General features: G+C 44.3%; 1 protein-coding gene and 1 long non-coding RNA gene across 37 annotated transcripts in view; one reads left to right on the top strand and one right to left on the bottom strand.

Annotated features, from left to right (window-relative positions):
- The first annotated feature begins 7914 nt into the window (after positions 1 to 7914).
- The window catches only part of LRRFIP1 (LRR binding FLII interacting protein 1), a 93364-nt gene continuing 84195 nt past the window's right edge, over positions 7915 to 17083 (top strand). For 17 of the 36 annotated variants that reach the window (XM_083400671.1, XM_083400673.1, XM_083400662.1 and 14 more), the window contains exon 1: positions 7929 to 8411. In XM_083400671.1, the coding sequence (XP_083256797.1) occupies positions 8286 to 8411 (126 nt within the window). In that variant the 5' untranslated portion in view covers positions 7929 to 8285. Of the gene's footprint in view, positions 8412 to 17083 lie in introns of all 36 variants that reach the window. The other 19 variants (XM_083400665.1, XM_083400659.1, XM_083400668.1 and 16 more) reach the window with 2 other exon arrangements.
- On the bottom strand, positions 8194 to 14456 carry LOC310659684. Its single transcript, XR_014502931.1, has 3 exons — positions 14044 to 14456; positions 9985 to 13103; positions 8194 to 9900 (listed from the first exon to the last, which is right to left on the bottom strand). It is a non-coding gene; the product is annotated as an uncharacterized lncRNA (long non-coding RNA).

Below are 17083 nucleotides of genomic sequence, written 5' to 3'. Positions count from 1 at the left end.
AGGGCTAAGGAGTAAACACTGCACAAATCTGCAGTAGAGGATGGCTGCTTCTCCTCCTCCTCCTTCTGGCAACTCACCTCCTGCTGCCCCCACAGGCACATTATGCCTCATAGCTAGGCAAGATGTGATGCACCCCAGCTTGCTGTTACTGAGCCACATGACAGCACAATGACTATTTTAGCTGGGCAGATTACCCTCTGAATGTATGCCTAGCATATGTTTTCATGGGGTAGATTCTACTTCAGATGCATGGCATTTTATTTATATAATTTATATAATACACTATATATATATATATATAATGTATATGTAATATATACACTATATATAATACACACACCGCCATTTTACGAATACTGTAAGTAGTGAGAGCAGAAGAAAATAACATACAAAAATACTGTGACAATTGCATTAAATAAAGCAGGGATCATTCAGACATTTCCCTAATATAAAACATCAGCAAGAGGCCACATAAAGGAACAAACCCAGATGGCAACCCAGAGACATATTGACTTAGGCAACTCTACTACAGGACCTAATAATGCCAACACCAAGAATTCATTTGTTTGTTCATCCTCCCAAGTGGCACATGCTTTCATTTGCCAGTAATGCCTTTCTGCATTCTCTGTAGAACAAACAGGTCAGTCTGGTCATGAAAGAGTAAATAGATACAAATGTGGCATCAGAAAGTGCAAGATTCAGAAACCAGTGGCAGTACATTTTGTTAGTGGCCATGAAAAAATAGGTAAAAAATGAGAATGCCCTGAATGCCAAGATCCAGATTTGGGGCATGGTTGCCGCATCGCCACACTGCCCTCTCCAAGCAGCCTTGCAAGGCTCAGATGTGGGGAGGGCATTGCTGGCGCAAGAAGCACCCAGCAACCACGCAGCCAGCTGACGTGGTGCATGGTGGGTGAAAAGCAGGCCCTCCCATGCCGGCACCCCCAACGCAGCATGGCCCGGTGCCCCTCTTCACAATCACACACCTAATCTTTACGGAGGGGTCATAGTGTGCAATGATATCATTCACATGCTTGAGTGTACCGAAGAGTTCAGAAAAGCTCTCCAGAGTCCAGGTGGGTTGCTCATTCTGTTCCTCCAATTTCCCACTTTTAGAGCTGGAGCTCAGTCTCACCATTTCCTGCAGTGATTCCAGACTCAAGGCCTGTTGCCCCTAAATCATTTCTTCCACCTCCTCCTGGATGAGGTCACAAAGCCACTGCCACATAGGCACCAACATGTGGCCAACATTGGGGCGCCCCGTCATGCATGTATGACATCATATGCACAACATGTAATGTGTGCGCCCCCCAACCCACCCAGGCCAACTCAGCACATCACACCCCATCCACCAACCATCCACAGTCTTACCTTTGTTCACCACCACTGTCGCGAGGGTGAGACTGCCTCAGTGATGCATCCCCCCCCCCTTGAGGCTCACTGAGACGCTTTGGTGCATTTCTTTGAGATCGCCAGAGCACCTCTCCAGAAGCTGCCCTGCTGATAATCAAAGGGACTTGCCAGTGCAAAGGCTCCCTTAACATTGAGGGGGCCTGGCCCCCTGCCAACAGATATTGAGGGGGCCAAAGACACCCTGGTGTTGGCGCACCTGCATTGCCACCAATTTGCCTCACAATCTGGACAATGTTTTCCATCTCAGTGGCAATGCCTGGGAATCCACTGAAATTGTCAATGCATTCCTTTCATGGGCTGCACCAGCAGGAGCTCACGGTTTCAGGTTGATGGCATCCACTGTCTGCTTTAAGTGATGCAGCTGGCGATGCTGAAGAACTTCCAGAATGCCAGAATGATCTGGGTCAGCATCCAGGACATCAAGTCAGCAAGGCAAGGGTGAGGCCGGTATAATGAGCCTTGAAGTAGTGACCCACCCCTTGATCCACAGGCTGGATGAGTGAGGTCGTACAGCGGGGGGGGGGGGGAGAGAAAAGCAACTTTGACATGCTCGTGTTCAAATTGCAGTCCCTGCGGGTAACCAGAAGCATTGTCCACTAGCAGAAGCACTTTGAACTCCAGCCCCTTCTCCAGCAGGTGACGCCTCATCTCTAGAACAAAGCATTTGTGGAACCAGTCCAGAAAGTTTTCAGCAGTCACCCTGGCCTTCTTGTTGGACTGCTAGCAGACAGGCAACAGGTTCTTGTTCTTGCCTTTGAGGGCACAACAATGCCCAGCCGCATTGCCAAAGAGCAGCACAGTCAACTGATCCTTCACAGCTTTAAACTCAAGGGCACCTTTTCTGCTTTGGCAATGTAGGTCCGGTGGAAGTTGGATGTGACATAAGATGTGGAGGAAGGTACAGGAGATAATGTTAATGCATAAATCAACATGTGAGAAGTCAAAACCCATCTACACCAAATCTGACATAATATATGTCTATAGGTGAAAGTAAAGTTTTTTAATTCAGGACAAGGTGTGAAGAATTAAATGTTCCATGTGAGAAGGTAAGAGAAGCATTCAGTTCTGCTTTAAACATTTTAAATGTTGTGCCAGTTCAAGAACGGCAGCACAAAAGAACACTTATCTGCAGGTGGCCACTTACAAAAGGCATTGTTGTAAGCATTATTTAGGTATTGGAGCCTGTTTCATCATAGGAAGATTTCTGGCTCCTACTGCGTTTATAAATATGCAAAAAAAGGAGGGTGGGAGGAATAACATTGTGGCAAAAACCCTCCAGTGATGGGTGCTGTATCTGATACAGTAATTATCCTTCATGTAATGGCCTTCAAGCCAATAACATGTCTACTCAGGAGTAAGCCCCATTCAATAAAATATAATTTACTCCCAAGTGGGTGTGCACAGAACTGCAAGCTTAGTCAAGAAACAAGTGGACTTTGGACCCGTGTCCCATCTCCACATGCCAGCCCCCTGGAGACTAATAAGCTTCTGAGCCCCTGGAATTTGGTCAGGAAAACAGAGTTTGGGATTAAAGTATCTGTTAAGCAGTCAAAACAATATACCCTAGTTAGTGTTTATGAATACCGAGAGAGAGAGTGGGGGAATTCAGTTTCTCTGACCAATTTCCAGCAGGCCCAATGGCAGCACCCACCTCCTGCGCCTGTTGATGGTGCATCTGAGCCCAGCAGAGCCCACGAAAGATGCCTGCCCCGCCCACTTTTAGTTTAGCCTCCATTAAAATTTCCCAGGCTGCCCCTGACAAAGCATTGTGAGAGAGAAACATGGCAGCTAGACGCTGTTATCCTTCATAACCAGGTAAGCCCACCATGCCGTGATGGAGAAGGGCCTTCCCCCAGAGGCTGTTTTACTGAGGGGCCCTTCCAATTTGGAGCCAGTCCAACTTCAGATCTCCAAATATCTGAACTTATTTACATCATCATCATCATTTACTGTTCATGTTTTATTGAAGACTCGGCACTGAACTGCTTCCCCCACTGGGCCACGCTGGCTTGGGCTTGTTTCAGCCTCCTCTGCAATTCTGTAAATAGTTTCAAAAGATTCTGATTTTATCAATATATGAAGAATAACTGTTAAATACTCTCTACTTCCTGAGAGGGGATGTTTGAGGGGCTATGATAAGACATTTATGGGGTAGCACTGTTTGGGGTTTGGATGAGAGCGCACTGAGGACTCCTGGCTTTCTTGTAATGTTTGCTGTATTTACAAATATAGAAGCAGAACATGGCGGGGGGGGGGGCAGCTCTTACAAGGCAACAAACTTCCTTATCAGACCAGAGAGGTCATGCCCTCTCCCATGTCTCCCACCAATTCACACACAAAAATATCTCCCTCTGCTTTGCCTTTTCCAAAGTATTTTGCCCACTTATAGCCCCACAAATCTGTTGTCTTGACTTAGCAGCCTTTCCCCATCACTGAGGGATATACCATTCAGACAGAGACCTCCATTATTTCCTCTTCCCCATCTTCCATCTGCCAGCCATTCTGGGCCATGGACTGGCAGGCTGTCTAACAGATGAATGTTTGGCTAGCAGCATTTAACAATACTTGGGCTTGCTGCCAACTCTAGGGCAGCTTTCCCTGTTTTCCCAGTTAAACTAGTGACTAGGTGGGATTCCACGTTGCCTTCTGGGCCAGGCTGCCTACTAGAAAGCTGTCTAAAATACCAGTTGACCAGCTGCAGGGTGCTCATCACAGATGGAGCTTTGGTTTGGCCCTTGGAGAAGAGGGGAAGGAAGAAGACAACACTGGTCCTTACAACTCCAGAACATTCCCCCTGTTGCCATTTGTACTGTATTTGTTAGAAAATGTCTTTTACAAAGAATAAATTGTACTGGGGAAAAGAAAACACATGTAATGTGGCGGCTGCAAAGCAGGTGAGTCCAATCAAGGTCACAGAAACTCTGAATCATTGCCCTTTTAACCTGTTAATTGCCTTTAAAAGTAAAAGAGAGAGTGTCTGTCTGTCTGTCTGTCTGTCTGTCTTAGAAGCAAGGGTGCAAGTTGGAGGTTGGCTGGTTGCATCTCCGTTATTTTGTTGACTGGGAACATGGGAGTGTGAAGAATTCAAGCAGACTCTTTCCGGAAGAGCTTATAAAGACAGGCAAGCTATGGACTAATGATTTACACATTGCTGTCATGGGCATAACTGGGGGGGGGGGCAAAGGGGGAAGAGTGGGCTAGCTGCCTCCCATCAATAAAAATCACATAGCTAGCTAAGTGAGGCTCTCCCCCGCCAACAAAAGGCCTGCACCTCTAACAAAAATCCTGGCTACGCTCATAATTGCGGTGAAAGAATGTGCTTTTAGAGACCCTCTCTTGGTCTCAAGGAAGAGAAATAAATTGTATTGAACTTGATATAAAAATAATACAGCTTGCTAAATTGTTGCCATCCTGGCAAGTAAAGATTCACCTTCAAGTCTTGTGTAAGGGGTCTTACTTTGTCAGTAAGGTTTGAGGGTGAAACCCCTATGTCACTCTGAAATAGACAGCACCCCCTAATCCTGTTACAGACATGAGGCTCTCTAAACATGGACAGGAAATTGCTTTGGTTCTAATTTTCTATAAGAGGAAAGTGGAAATATTTCAAGTGTTCCTGTGCTGCACACCCTGTTGACTCATGCCACATAGCTGCTTCTGAAAAAAGCTTACCTTGACCTAATAGGGCAACAAAGGAGAACAAATAGTTCACATGCTGAATTATCCAGAGAGACTTAACACAGCCAATTAAAAGCTCACAAGATATTGTGTTAATTTGTTTTTTTAATTAATAAAGCACAGGTTAAGTTTAAAATAGATTCTATAAAGGCTTATTTGAAGTCTCTCAATTCATTTCTTATTAATATATTATTATGCATTAAGGGCATTTCTTTTTATTTAATGCCTTTCTTTTTATTTAAAGTCATCACACTAACTTTTACAGAGGATTCTGATGTCAAAGCAGTGCTTAAAACCGCCAGAGACCTGCAGGTATAGGGCGGTATATAAATTCAATAAATAATAAAAATAATAAAAGTTATCAGAGATGTTCACATTTTTCAAAAATATGAAGGTTTTACAGGCTGCTACTTTATAAATGGCATGTGCAGTACAATCCTATGTATGTTCATTCAAAAGGCCTCTCTTATTGAACAAGGCACACCCCCATATAAATATAGATTAGATATATATATTTACATAATCACAATTATAGACAAAAGTTGTATGTTAGTGAGTAAGGATCTGAGATCTTGTAAAGCTAGTGAACAGGGATTGGTTCTTGGAGTCTGCTGGTAGTAAACCTCTACCTGTAATCTGAACTAGGCCTTTCAGCATTACATCTTTAGTGCTTAGTTGATGTGCAACTTATGTAATTTTATTAAGGTAATATTTGAAACCATAAGCAGAGGCCAGGCTAGTGTGGAGGTGGGTGCTCTACACTAGTGTTCAGGTCTAGAATGAGGGTCTCCAGTAGATTACTCAGGATTTGAAGATTATTAGGATTTGAAGTAAAGGAGGGCAGACTCAGCCAGTATCAGCATCACTGTCAGACAGTCTATGTCAGTTGTTAGGAACATGGCCCCTCCAGAGCGCAGCGGAAGAGTCAGCCTCAGAAACTGAGCTGAGTGAGCAAGGGGCTGCCTCTGCAGATAGGAGCTGTCTGTCTGAGTTTAGAGAGGACAGCCTGGATCCCTCCTTCCCAGGGAAGAAGCTGTTTGCTCTCAAGGAGAGGAAGAGTTGGAAGTTGGCCAAAGCATTGCCAGGCAACCATCAGATAAGCCAGAGTCTGAGGCTGTGTCTTTTGGGGAAGAGACAGGCCAGCCGTTCAGTCCCTGTATGAGGAGACAGGAAAAGCTCAGAGAGCAACGGAAGGGAAGGAGAAGAAAGGCGGGATTTTGGCGTTCTTCCTGTTGGGGGAGGGACGATGAATCAGACTGAGCAACTAATGTTAATTGGGGTGGGGAGCAGATAGCTTATGAGTAACTTTGATTCTGTTTGTTCAGACCTCAAACTATGCAATGGTTTCTTCTCCCTTTAAACATAGTAAGCAAGGTTAGGGCGATTGTATTATCACCACTTATTGTTGATATGAACGGTTATTTGCATACACCTGAGTTTTGCAGAGAAATATCACAGATCTTTTCTTTTTCTTGCTTTCATGGCCTTTTGGCCCCGTGTTTACATTGTCCCCTCCATGTATTTTATATATTTCACACAGAGAGAATCATATAATCTTAGAGTTGGAAGCTACCCCGAGGATTATCTAGTCCAACCTCCTGCAATGCAGGAATCTCGGCCAAAGCATTCATGACAGATGGCCATCCAACCTCTGTTTAAAAACCTCCAAGGAAGGAGAGTCTACCACCTCCCAAGGGAGACCATTCCACTGTTGATCAGCAATTACTGTCAGAAAGTTCTCTCTGGTGTTTAGTTGAAATCTTCTTTCTTGTAACTTGAATCCACTTGTTTGAGTCCTTTCCTGCAGAGCAGGAGAAAACAAGCTTGCTCCATCTTCCATGTGACAGCCCTTGAGATATTTGGAAGATGACTTGTTTACTAGCTGGGGATAATGCTCCATGAATCTGCTGAAGTGAGATTTGTTTATTCAGTAGAGTCTACATTAAATCTGGGTCTTGTAGGTGCCACAAAATATATGGTTGTTTTTTGGTATGTCTTCTTTTTGTATCACTCACAGTTAACAGAAATGGAACAACAGACAGCTGTTTTTGCAAGTACATACAAATAGTGTGATGAAACATGTTTATGTAAATGTAAGTTCCACTGAAATTAATCTGGCTTCCAAATAAATGGGTTCAAAACTGGACTGAGAAACAATTAATGGATGCAGCCAAGTGCATACAGCAATTGCCATAAATAGGCTTCTGGGCAAAGAAGTGTTGAGCTCAACTGTCAAGGGATATTGTGATTTCCGTGCATGTTGCCTTGGGGCTGAAGAAAGGCCAGAAGCATTCATTACTCTTATAATCTATTGTACACTATATTATTTATGAAAGTAGGTTTCCAGCCGTAAAGTTTCCTGATCTTCTTTGTGGCTTCCCTTTCTAAAATGAACTGATTTATTTAACACCCCACTTGGGTCAACAAACTTTGTTCATGACCTGGCATGACTCTAGTAGTATTCGGATCCTGGGCTGACTGTGCCAAACTATTTAGTGGTTCTGTGATAGAGGCAAATATTTTCTTAGAACAAGGTTAAACATTTTGTCTGTGATCTGAGATATTTTTGGATTTCAGCTTCCAAACCATTTATGGAGGCAAAACTAAGAAATGGGGGGGGGGGGGATATTTTGAAGTATTCAATGGCCTGAAATAAATGTCTAAGAAGCATATTCTAAAGATTTCAGCATACTAGGCACAAGCTGGACTCTATCTGTTCATACTTCTAGTAATTTGTTAGGAATTTTCGAGTGCCGGACTCCTCTTTTTATTATCTCTTTTACAGAGGGGGGGGGGGGAGATGGCCGGGAAGCGGGTGAGGCGGCGGCGGCCGAGGGGTCTTCCTTTCTCTTCTCTTGACGTTCCCCGGCGGGGTTCGGTTCCCGAGGGGGGAGAGCGGAGGCTTCCCTGGGCGCGGGGCTTTAGTGGGGGCGGAAGGCCCGCTGCCCCAGGCGAGCCCTTTCTGAGGGGCTTCGTCAGGCGGGGCGGCCTTGGGCGCCGGGCTCCTCCCCCTCCCTCCCCGCAAGGTGAGCTCCGCTCTCGCGCTCGGCCCCGCCCCCTGCGGAGAGCCGCCGGCCCGCCCCCGCCCCCGCCGGTCTCCCGTGCGCGCATGCGCGGGCTGCCCCAGCCGCCTTCTTCTCCTCCTCACGCCGGAGGCGCCTGCGAGGAGCGGCGTCGAGAGGGAGGGAGGCAGCGCCATGGAGCTGGTCGGGGCGCAGCCGCAGCCGCAGCCGGCGGCGGGCCTGGCCGGGAGGAAGAGGCAGCCCAACCGCGAGAGGCCCGCCGCGGCCGAGGACGACGCCCTCAACCAGATCGCCCGCGAGGTGAGCGGCGGGGGGGGGGCGCGGGGGGGGGCGCGCCCGGCCGGCCTCCCGGAGGCGCCTCTTTCCGCTCTTCCTCCTCCTCCTCCCTGGGCGGGGGGGGGGCGGGGGCTGTCACCTCGGCCCCTCCCCCTTCACGTGGGAGCTGTCAGGTGCCGCCGCCCCCCCCATTTCTCCCCTCCCCCCGTCAACTTCCGGGAGGCCGGTGGGGGCGGGGTCCAGCCCATTTGCGACCACGGCAGAAGAAGGGTTAATAAGCTCATTCATATCCCCTTAATGTGTCCCCCCCCTAAAATGTTCAATAAACTTTGTAAACACAAAGTGTTGTCTTCCAAGACAAAACCGTTTATCTTAATGGCAGGGTTTGAATGAAAGGCAGCAGTCTCCCTTGTCTGGATCCATGACTGGTGTACACACCAGTGGGGCTGGTGTACACACAAACATTTGTATATTTTGCTTTATTTTGAGTGCTGCATTTGTACTGCACCGTTTCCCTTTCACGCAGCTCAAGAGGTCATGCCTGGTTCTTCACTCCCCTCTGCTCCAGCAAGCCCCACAACAGCCCTGTGAGGCAGGTTGGGCCTGAGAGGCAGTGCCTTGCCCCACAGTCACCCAGGGGGCTCCAAGACCAAGGGGGGGGGATTTGAACCCTGGTCTTTCTCCTGCACTCCAGCCACTACGCCACACTGTCTCTCTGATTTGATTAGTAGAGTCACCAACCATTGTTCTTGTAGTTTGTTTATCTATTTATTGCAATTATATCTCACATTTTCTCCAAAAAGTTGAAGGAAGGCTTAACTTTTTATGTATTTGGGTTCTGTGTGTTGCTTCTTATGTTCCATGGCCTCTGGACCCTGCTACTTATTTACCTTTCCCTCTTTCTCTCTGTACCTTTTGGTATTATAATATATTATCTGCCAACTGGTTATAAGGCTTCATAGTTCTCATAAAGGAAGGTGTAGCCCAGAAACACCATAGCAAACATGTTGGTCTTTAAAACATGTTTCATATACCTATAAATTCTTTCTCTCATGGGCTTATATTGGTTCCTCTAACTTAAGGTGCTAAAGATCAGGAAAGAGGGGAGAGCTTCTGAAGTATTGTTTTGGCTTTTACTTCTTTAACAGGAGTTTGATCTTTAGGAGGTGTTCTTGTTCTGCACTGTGAGCTTTGCTCACTCTTTTCTGTACTCTTCTGCAGCAACAACTTTTTTGGTGAGTTAAGTAACCTCAGGAGGGAAGTGGAAGATGAGGAAGTTGATATCTGTACTGACTCTGGTGAGATGCTTGTCCTTTTTAAATTCAAAAAATCACAAGTACCAAGCCCTCCAGATGGTTTAGGTCAGGGGTTGGCAAAGTTTTTGTGGCTTGGGCCGGTTCACAGTCCTGCAGATGCCGCAGTGGGCCAGAGTGCGCGCACACGCACGCATGCGCAAACGCTATTTCCGGTGCGGAGGAGGCGTGCACAGCTTTCCATTGGCTGCAGGAGCTTCCTGCAGCCAATGGGAAGCTGGCCAGTGTTGCGGAAGGCGGTCCCCACTCTGCCCCGCGCCGGTTTGGCGTGCATGGGAGCCGACCAAGTGGGCGTCAGGGGTCCATGGGCCGGTTAAATGACCCCCATGGGCCGCTTGTGACCCATGGGCCTTAGGTCGCTGATCCCTGGTGGTTTCTCTCCTCCCTTTGTACATACTGTTGCTGTGTGGAGGACAAAAGGAGAGAGAACTTCCTTTTCTGACATGTTCCCAAAGATGGTTAAACCCATATCCTTCTCACAGACTTCCCTAGCATACTGGCTGGCCAGCTTGATTTTTGTGTGGCGCCATCTTTTGAGCAACATTGTAACATTACAAAATGCATTGTTACAACATGTAACAATACAGGCAGGAAAACAATCCTTTGTAACTCATCTCTGTTGCGTGCCATTGCCTATAACTTTCATGTTCTTGTGAAACTCTTTAGACTTGAGTTTATGTTCAGACTGTAGTTTTAGGATATAGGAATTTTGTTAAGGAAGGGCAAAAGATTTTCCAGGTACAATGGATTTTGTTAGTAAAATGTGTTGAGGGTATGTTGGTGAAAACTATGGAAACAAAGCAGCTTTTGTGTATCTAGATAGTTTATTCATTATTCAATCTGACTTGTATATTTGAGAGTTTAAAGGTAAGGCATATGGCTATGTTACAGATTTAACCTGTGTATGCTCCTATTTTTGTATTGTTGAATTGTGTGCTTTAGTTTGCCTGCAAATCCAGATCAAACATTGATTTTGCATATTGGTTTATAGAAAATCTATACTTCATTCAATGCATAGCTTTCTAGATTTGGACAAAATAGCAGTCCATTGTTTGATAGAAGGCACAAATGAAAGCTCCATATATGTGGAGAAAAAGGGAGTGTAAAGGCTGCTTATAATATAAAATAAACAACAATGGCTTCTCTAACTACAGCCAGTGAAGCCTTTTTTCTATGATACTGAGCAGGTTTGGATAATGTACAAATGCTCCATAAAGGTGAAAATACATGCTTTAAAAACCCTGGCATGTCATGTAACAGGTGATTGATTCAGGGCACACAGATCTCTCCCCACCACCACTTGTGGCTGTACTCCCTTGAGAGAGTTTCCGGTTTCCATCTATCTTGAGCAAGTGTAATAGTAGCTGTAGCAAAGCAGGGATGAGCTGAATGCATTGTTCCCAAGCTTAGTTGCTGTCTGTCGGAAAGTGAAAGTTCAGATAGTACTAACGCAGTGTAACATGTAGACATGATCTCAAATAATTAAAAATTCTCACCATTCAAAATGACCAAAATATTTATAACTCATCTTTTAACAAATAGTATCCAGAACAGCTAACAAAAAAGCTCAAAACAATAAAATGCATTAGTACAGTACTTTTACTAAAATACAAAATAAAACAACAATGAAATAGTAATCTAAAAGATTTTCTATATTGCCTCCCTCTTGAAATGCTCATCCAAAAAAGCCTGATTTAACTTGCTACTAAAATGAACTATTTCCTAGTAAGCATACCATATGTATCTTATCCTGAAAAACTTAAGTTAGGAAAATAGGATGCTGCCTTATGCTGAGTTAGACAACTGTCCCATCTGGCTCAGTATTGCCTACACAAACTGGCAGTAGCTTCCCAGGGTTTCTGGCAGGGTTCTATCCCAGCCTTTCCCAAAGGTGCCATGAGTTGAACCTGACCTTGTGCATGCAAAGCAGCTGTTCTACCACTGAGCGATGGCCCTTCCTCAAACTCGTAAGCTGTCTGATAATGCTAAATCTTCTCCAACTTTGTGCACATGAGATGTTTTAGAATACACCTCCCATCAGCCTCAGCTGGCATGGCCATTGGTTAAGGATGATGGGAATTGTAGTCCACAACATCTGGAGGGTACCGTGAGGGCTTAGTGCTATGTGAAATGGCCTTGCATTTGTGCATTGCCCCTGCTCTCATCTCTCCTCTGGCACAGCTGTGAGAAGGAAAGTGGAAACATGCATTTTCAAGTACCTATAGAGTTTGTTAAATCAAAACTGGAAAGAAATGAAGTTAGTTTTAACAACTGTTTGTCTGAACAAGCAGAGTTCAAACCATGTTCTATGATCCCGGCTTGTTAGGATAAATTATAATTAAAACTAATCAAATTGATTAAAAGTTAAAACAATACTCTGCAGCTGGTTGGAAACAGAAGTAGATGCTTTCTGTACTCTTCTTTGCGGCTGGAGGGAGGGGGCAGGATTGTGGCTTGGTGCTGCATCTGAACCAGGCCACAGCTGAGCTGTAGAGCAGCTTATGTATGGTTAAGCCAGTTTGTATAGACTGCAGACAAACGACTGCATTCGGATACAAAGCGAAACCATGGTATGTTTAGATCAACTCTTGTTTTGTTCATGTGCATGAACTGAATTATGGTTTGTTTGGTCAAGAAACCATAATCTAAAACCATTGTTTGAACTTGGCTTGTGAATCTGCTTGAGCTAAGTGTAGTTTATTTTTTATGGTTTGGCATCCTGACTTAATCTAGTGTGCTCCATTGCTCAGTTCTTACTTCCTGCCTGACTGCAGAGACATGAGGGGAAATTACCTCAAAGCAAAACAGCTCACATGGCAAGGACTAGTCATGCTTTCACAGACCTCAAGCCTGCCCCACTTTGCCTTGCAAAAGACTCCTATCCCCACTCACCTCCTCAGTGAGAAGGTTTCCTTACCCATTTTGGCTGGCATTTGGAAAAAGATTAAAGGGAGTGTCTGCCCTCTTATCCATATCTCACAATGGGTGTATGTTAAATAACTACTTGCTCAGTCCTCACTGGGCTGTTTTTGGTGAATTTTTCTTTTACTCCTTCAGGGTTTTTGTGTGTGTTTCTTTGTATTTCTGCAAATCTTGAGGTTTTTCCAAGCCTTTTCTCTGGCTCTGTAAGGATAGGCAGCCATTAAATCAATCAGTTCACATTAGGATATGTGATGCCAACAGATGCAGTTGCACAGTATGATCAAAAAATGTCTCCCAAACACAGCCCCTCTAGCCTGTGTTCCTACACCACCCCGTTTCAATTTTATATCTTAAATATGCAAGTTATTGCTTAACACCTATTCTTCTGCTTGGCCAGGACTGACAATTTAGTAGTGTACAGGGTGCCCCCAAAGTAGGTATACAATACATACATACCTGTTCTTATTTACTGATATTGTGACTGATGAGAACTTGAGTCAAGAACAAAGAAAGGGGATTCTAAAGCAGTATGCCTATTTTGGGGCCACCCAAAAGTATTTACATATGATTTTCTAAGTAAGTGTGGTTACAGTGGGATGACCTGCAGAGGGGTTGGAGGGAAAGGGTTAACAGCCCCAAAAGCCTTTATGGCAATAGGGTTGTGAGGGAGAGGGGGAAATGGTTCAGGACTGTTCTTTGCATAAGAGCATGTGGACAGCAGCAGACCATCTCCCCAGGAGAATATTTGTTCTCCACCCTGTTTCTGCAGCCAGCTGCTATAATGGAAGGGGTGCTGGCTGCCAAGAAGGACTTCAGTTGAGTAGCTGGGTATTCTCAGATGAGGTGCAGAGACAACACACCAACATTAGTTGAAACAAACCACTGTTTATTTGAATGTCTGAGTTGGGTTCTAACGTATTCAGCAAATCATGGCTAAATCAATCTATGGCCTAGTGTAGTATTTTCTTTTAAAGTAAATGTCTGAATATTATCTGCATTGCATATTCATTGGAGGCTTTTGAAATGAATTAGTTAAGAGTGTTGGACTTGGGCTGAGCTGAAGTCCCCATGAATCTCATTGGCTGATGTTGGGCACATCACTTTGTCTCAGCCTTTGTCTCAGCCTAAACTTACATCACAATAAGGAAAAATGGGATAACCCCAAGAAATATTTCCCACATTCAGATAACAATAGTGCAGAAATGAACACTTGTAACAAGTGTTTTTTTTAGTATACTAATTTATATTAGCATGACATGGTATAAACTTAGTATGGTATATCATTATGCTTCATGAAAGTAAGCCACACTGTGCTTATGAACACAAATGTACGCACAAACACCCCCTCCCAATATCGCCAAAGATCACCAATTTAACACAGTTGGTGAAAAAGCCTATCCCTAATTAGGAAGGCAATTAGCCTTCCTAATGAAACATGGAAGGTCATGAGCCTATCGATAGTATTTTGTTTGCTTTATAGGAATGCTTGATACCCCACTGCTCATACTTAAAGGCCAGAGTAGAAGCATAAGAAACCAAGGTTTTGTATGAATAATTTCTAATAGACCTTGGTTAACCAAGGTCTTTAGTGCATACATAATATACAGGGCCATAAGTATGATTACTGGAAGATCTTGATCCAGTGTCCTAGTTTTAATCTAATTTACTATTGTGTGATGTTTGTAGCAATACATACTTTACCTTTATACTGAAATATGCAATTGACTGTTTTCTTTACCTAAAGTGATATGGCTCATGGGGTTGCAGAAGGGCCCTCTCCCTTTCTAGGTTTGTCTCCAGAACTAACTGCTTTGTAACATCTGAAGTGTTTATGTGAACATCTTTGTAACATCTGAAGTGTTTATGTGAACAATTTCCCATTCTTCCAGTTGTTTATATACCACTTTTTAAATGCTTGATGGAAGCCAATAAAGTTCAGGTAGTTTATTTGTTTCTGAGCTTGGTACGTCTTGCATCTACAGGATGTGAGAGCAGTTTTTAAAAGGAAATCAGCGTGAACAAATAAAAGGAAACTGTACAAATTACTCATGTTGCATAAAGTCAAGTTCCTACACAATACTAAGAAATTGCACTTGGTGCGGGAATTATACTTTCTAAAAAATATATTTTTATTAAAGATTTATTGGTTTACAAAAGTATACGCAATGTTTCTTTTTTTAAGTTACATTTTCTACAGATCAGTTTCATTTGTTGAGACATTAGTGTTACATTAGGAAGAAAAGGGGGAAAGAGCTGGAGGGGGAATGGTGAGTGGGGTGGGGGGTCAATGCTTCTATGTGTGGGGTTTTGTGTCAGCATCACTTGTGTGGGTTTTCTTTACTATTCGCTCGTATTCCTTTGGTGGTGAGAGAAGTTGGGGTTGGCCTAGGGTGTGGTTGGTTGTCTTTGATTGGGTGTAGTGAAACTTGTTTTCATGTGTGAGTGGGGAGTGTGTGTGTGCTTGGATCAGGTTAGCCAGATTGATTCAAATGCTATTGTTAAGCAGGCTGCTGATAACAGGAAAAAATACCTCTCAACCTTTTGGCTAAGATCAAGTGTGGAAAAGAAGTATTAAAAAACCTACCAGCTGTTGTTTGGAACTAACAGCCAGTGAGTGTGTGAATGACTTGTGGGCAATACTAATAAATAAGTTTCTTTTTCTTTTGGGCAGGGCTATTGTCTCTTCCTCCAAGGCTTTTATTAGTAATATATACAGTTATGCATTTATATTGTTGCCTAATCTCTTCATCCCCACCCTTGCCACAATATCATGCGCCATCACGGAAGGGATATGTTACACTTTTTGAGGCTTGGCTCATTCTCTTACTATGCACAAAACACATCTGTGCTGCATGGCAGTGTGGGTGCAGTGCAGTTAAGTAATATCATTTTCAGCATTCTCTTCTTTGCTTACTTAAGACCACATTCTGCCTATTGAATGGATACAATAAGCCGTAGGTGCTGGAGAAGTAAAAGTTGTTGTCTTTGTCTTCAAGTATCGTTTACTCCTGGGATGCTGGTAATGATGGTGGTGCTGTTGTTGCTGTTTATAAAATGCTCTTCCTCCTGAAGAAGCTCAGGGCTGCAAACACATCCAGAATAATAGGATTTAGGGCTGAATTATAGACCTGCTGGTATAGGGCTGTATGTAAATTTAAATAATAATAAAATAATAATGTTCCCAAAGCTTTCAGATAGGCCTGGTTTACCCAAGCATGAGTTGGTAGAATGGATTGCACAACCTCTGAGACTGCAGGTGGTGCTGAGCCTCTTGGGCTTGCCAGTCGGAAGGTCGGCAGTTCGAGTCTGTGCGATGGGGTGAGCTCCCATTGCTTTGTCCCAGCTTCTGCCAACCTAGCAGTTCAAAAGCACAACAGTGCAAGTAGATAAATAGGTGCTGCTGTGGCGGGAAGGTAAACAGCATATCTGTGCGCTCTGGCTTCTATCACAGTGTCCTGTTGCGCCAGAAGCGGTTTAGTCATGCTGGCCACATGACCAGAAAGCTGTCTGTGGACAAATGCTGGCTCCCTCAGCCTGAAAGTGGAGATGAACCCCATAGTCGCCTTTGACTGGACTTCTCCATCCAGGGGTCCTTTACCTTTTTACCTGCAGGGGTCATATTTTGAATGCTTCCTCTAGTTAAATATTCTTTGCAAATTTTCTAGCTACAATGTAGGCAGAAACCCAATTCTAGAAACTTTCTCCATGATGTGATTTTTCTTCCTTGGTGGTTCATATATTTTCACAAGTGGTATTCTATCTGTAGGCTGAAGTGGCATTGTCCATTCTGCCATCTCATCCCACTGCTAATAATAATAATAATAGTAATAATAGTAATAATAATAGTAGTAGTAGTAGTAATAATAATAATAATAATAATAATAATAATAATAATGTATTACTTATACCCCGCCTATCTGGCCAGGTCTCCCCAGCCACTCTGGGCGGCTCCCAACAGAATATTAGTAAAGGTAAAGGGACTCCTGACCATTAGGTCCCGTCGTGGCCAACTCTGGGGTTGCACACTCATCTCGCTTTATTGGCCGAGGGAGCTGGCCTACAGCTTCTGGGTCATGTGGCCAGCATGACTAAGCCGCTTCTGGTGAACCAGAGCAGCACACAGAAATGCCGTTTACCTTCCCGCTGGCGTGGTACCTATTTATATACTTGCACATAAACCACAGAGCCTAGGACTTGCCAATCAGAAGGTTGGTGGTTCGAATCCCTGCGACGGGGTGAGCTCCCGTTGCTCGGTCCCAGCTCCTGCCAACAGAATATTAAAAACACGATGAAACACGAAGCATTCCCTAAATAGGGCTGCCTTCAGATGTCTTCTAAAAGTCAGATAGTTGCTTATTTCCTTGACATTTGATGGGAGGGCATTCCACAGGGTCTGGTTCCCTGTAACCTCATTTCTTGCAGTGAGGGAGCTACCAGAAGGCCCTCGGAGCTGGACCTCAG

The sequence above is a fragment of the Podarcis tiliguerta genome (assembly GCF_965153285.1).
Source record: "Podarcis tiliguerta genome assembly, chromosome: 1".
NCBI classification, from domain to species: domain Eukaryota; kingdom Metazoa; phylum Chordata; class Lepidosauria; order Squamata; family Lacertidae; genus Podarcis; species Podarcis tiliguerta.
Note: the sequence above shows the minus strand (reverse complement) of the source record. Positions and strands in the feature narration are given on the sequence as shown.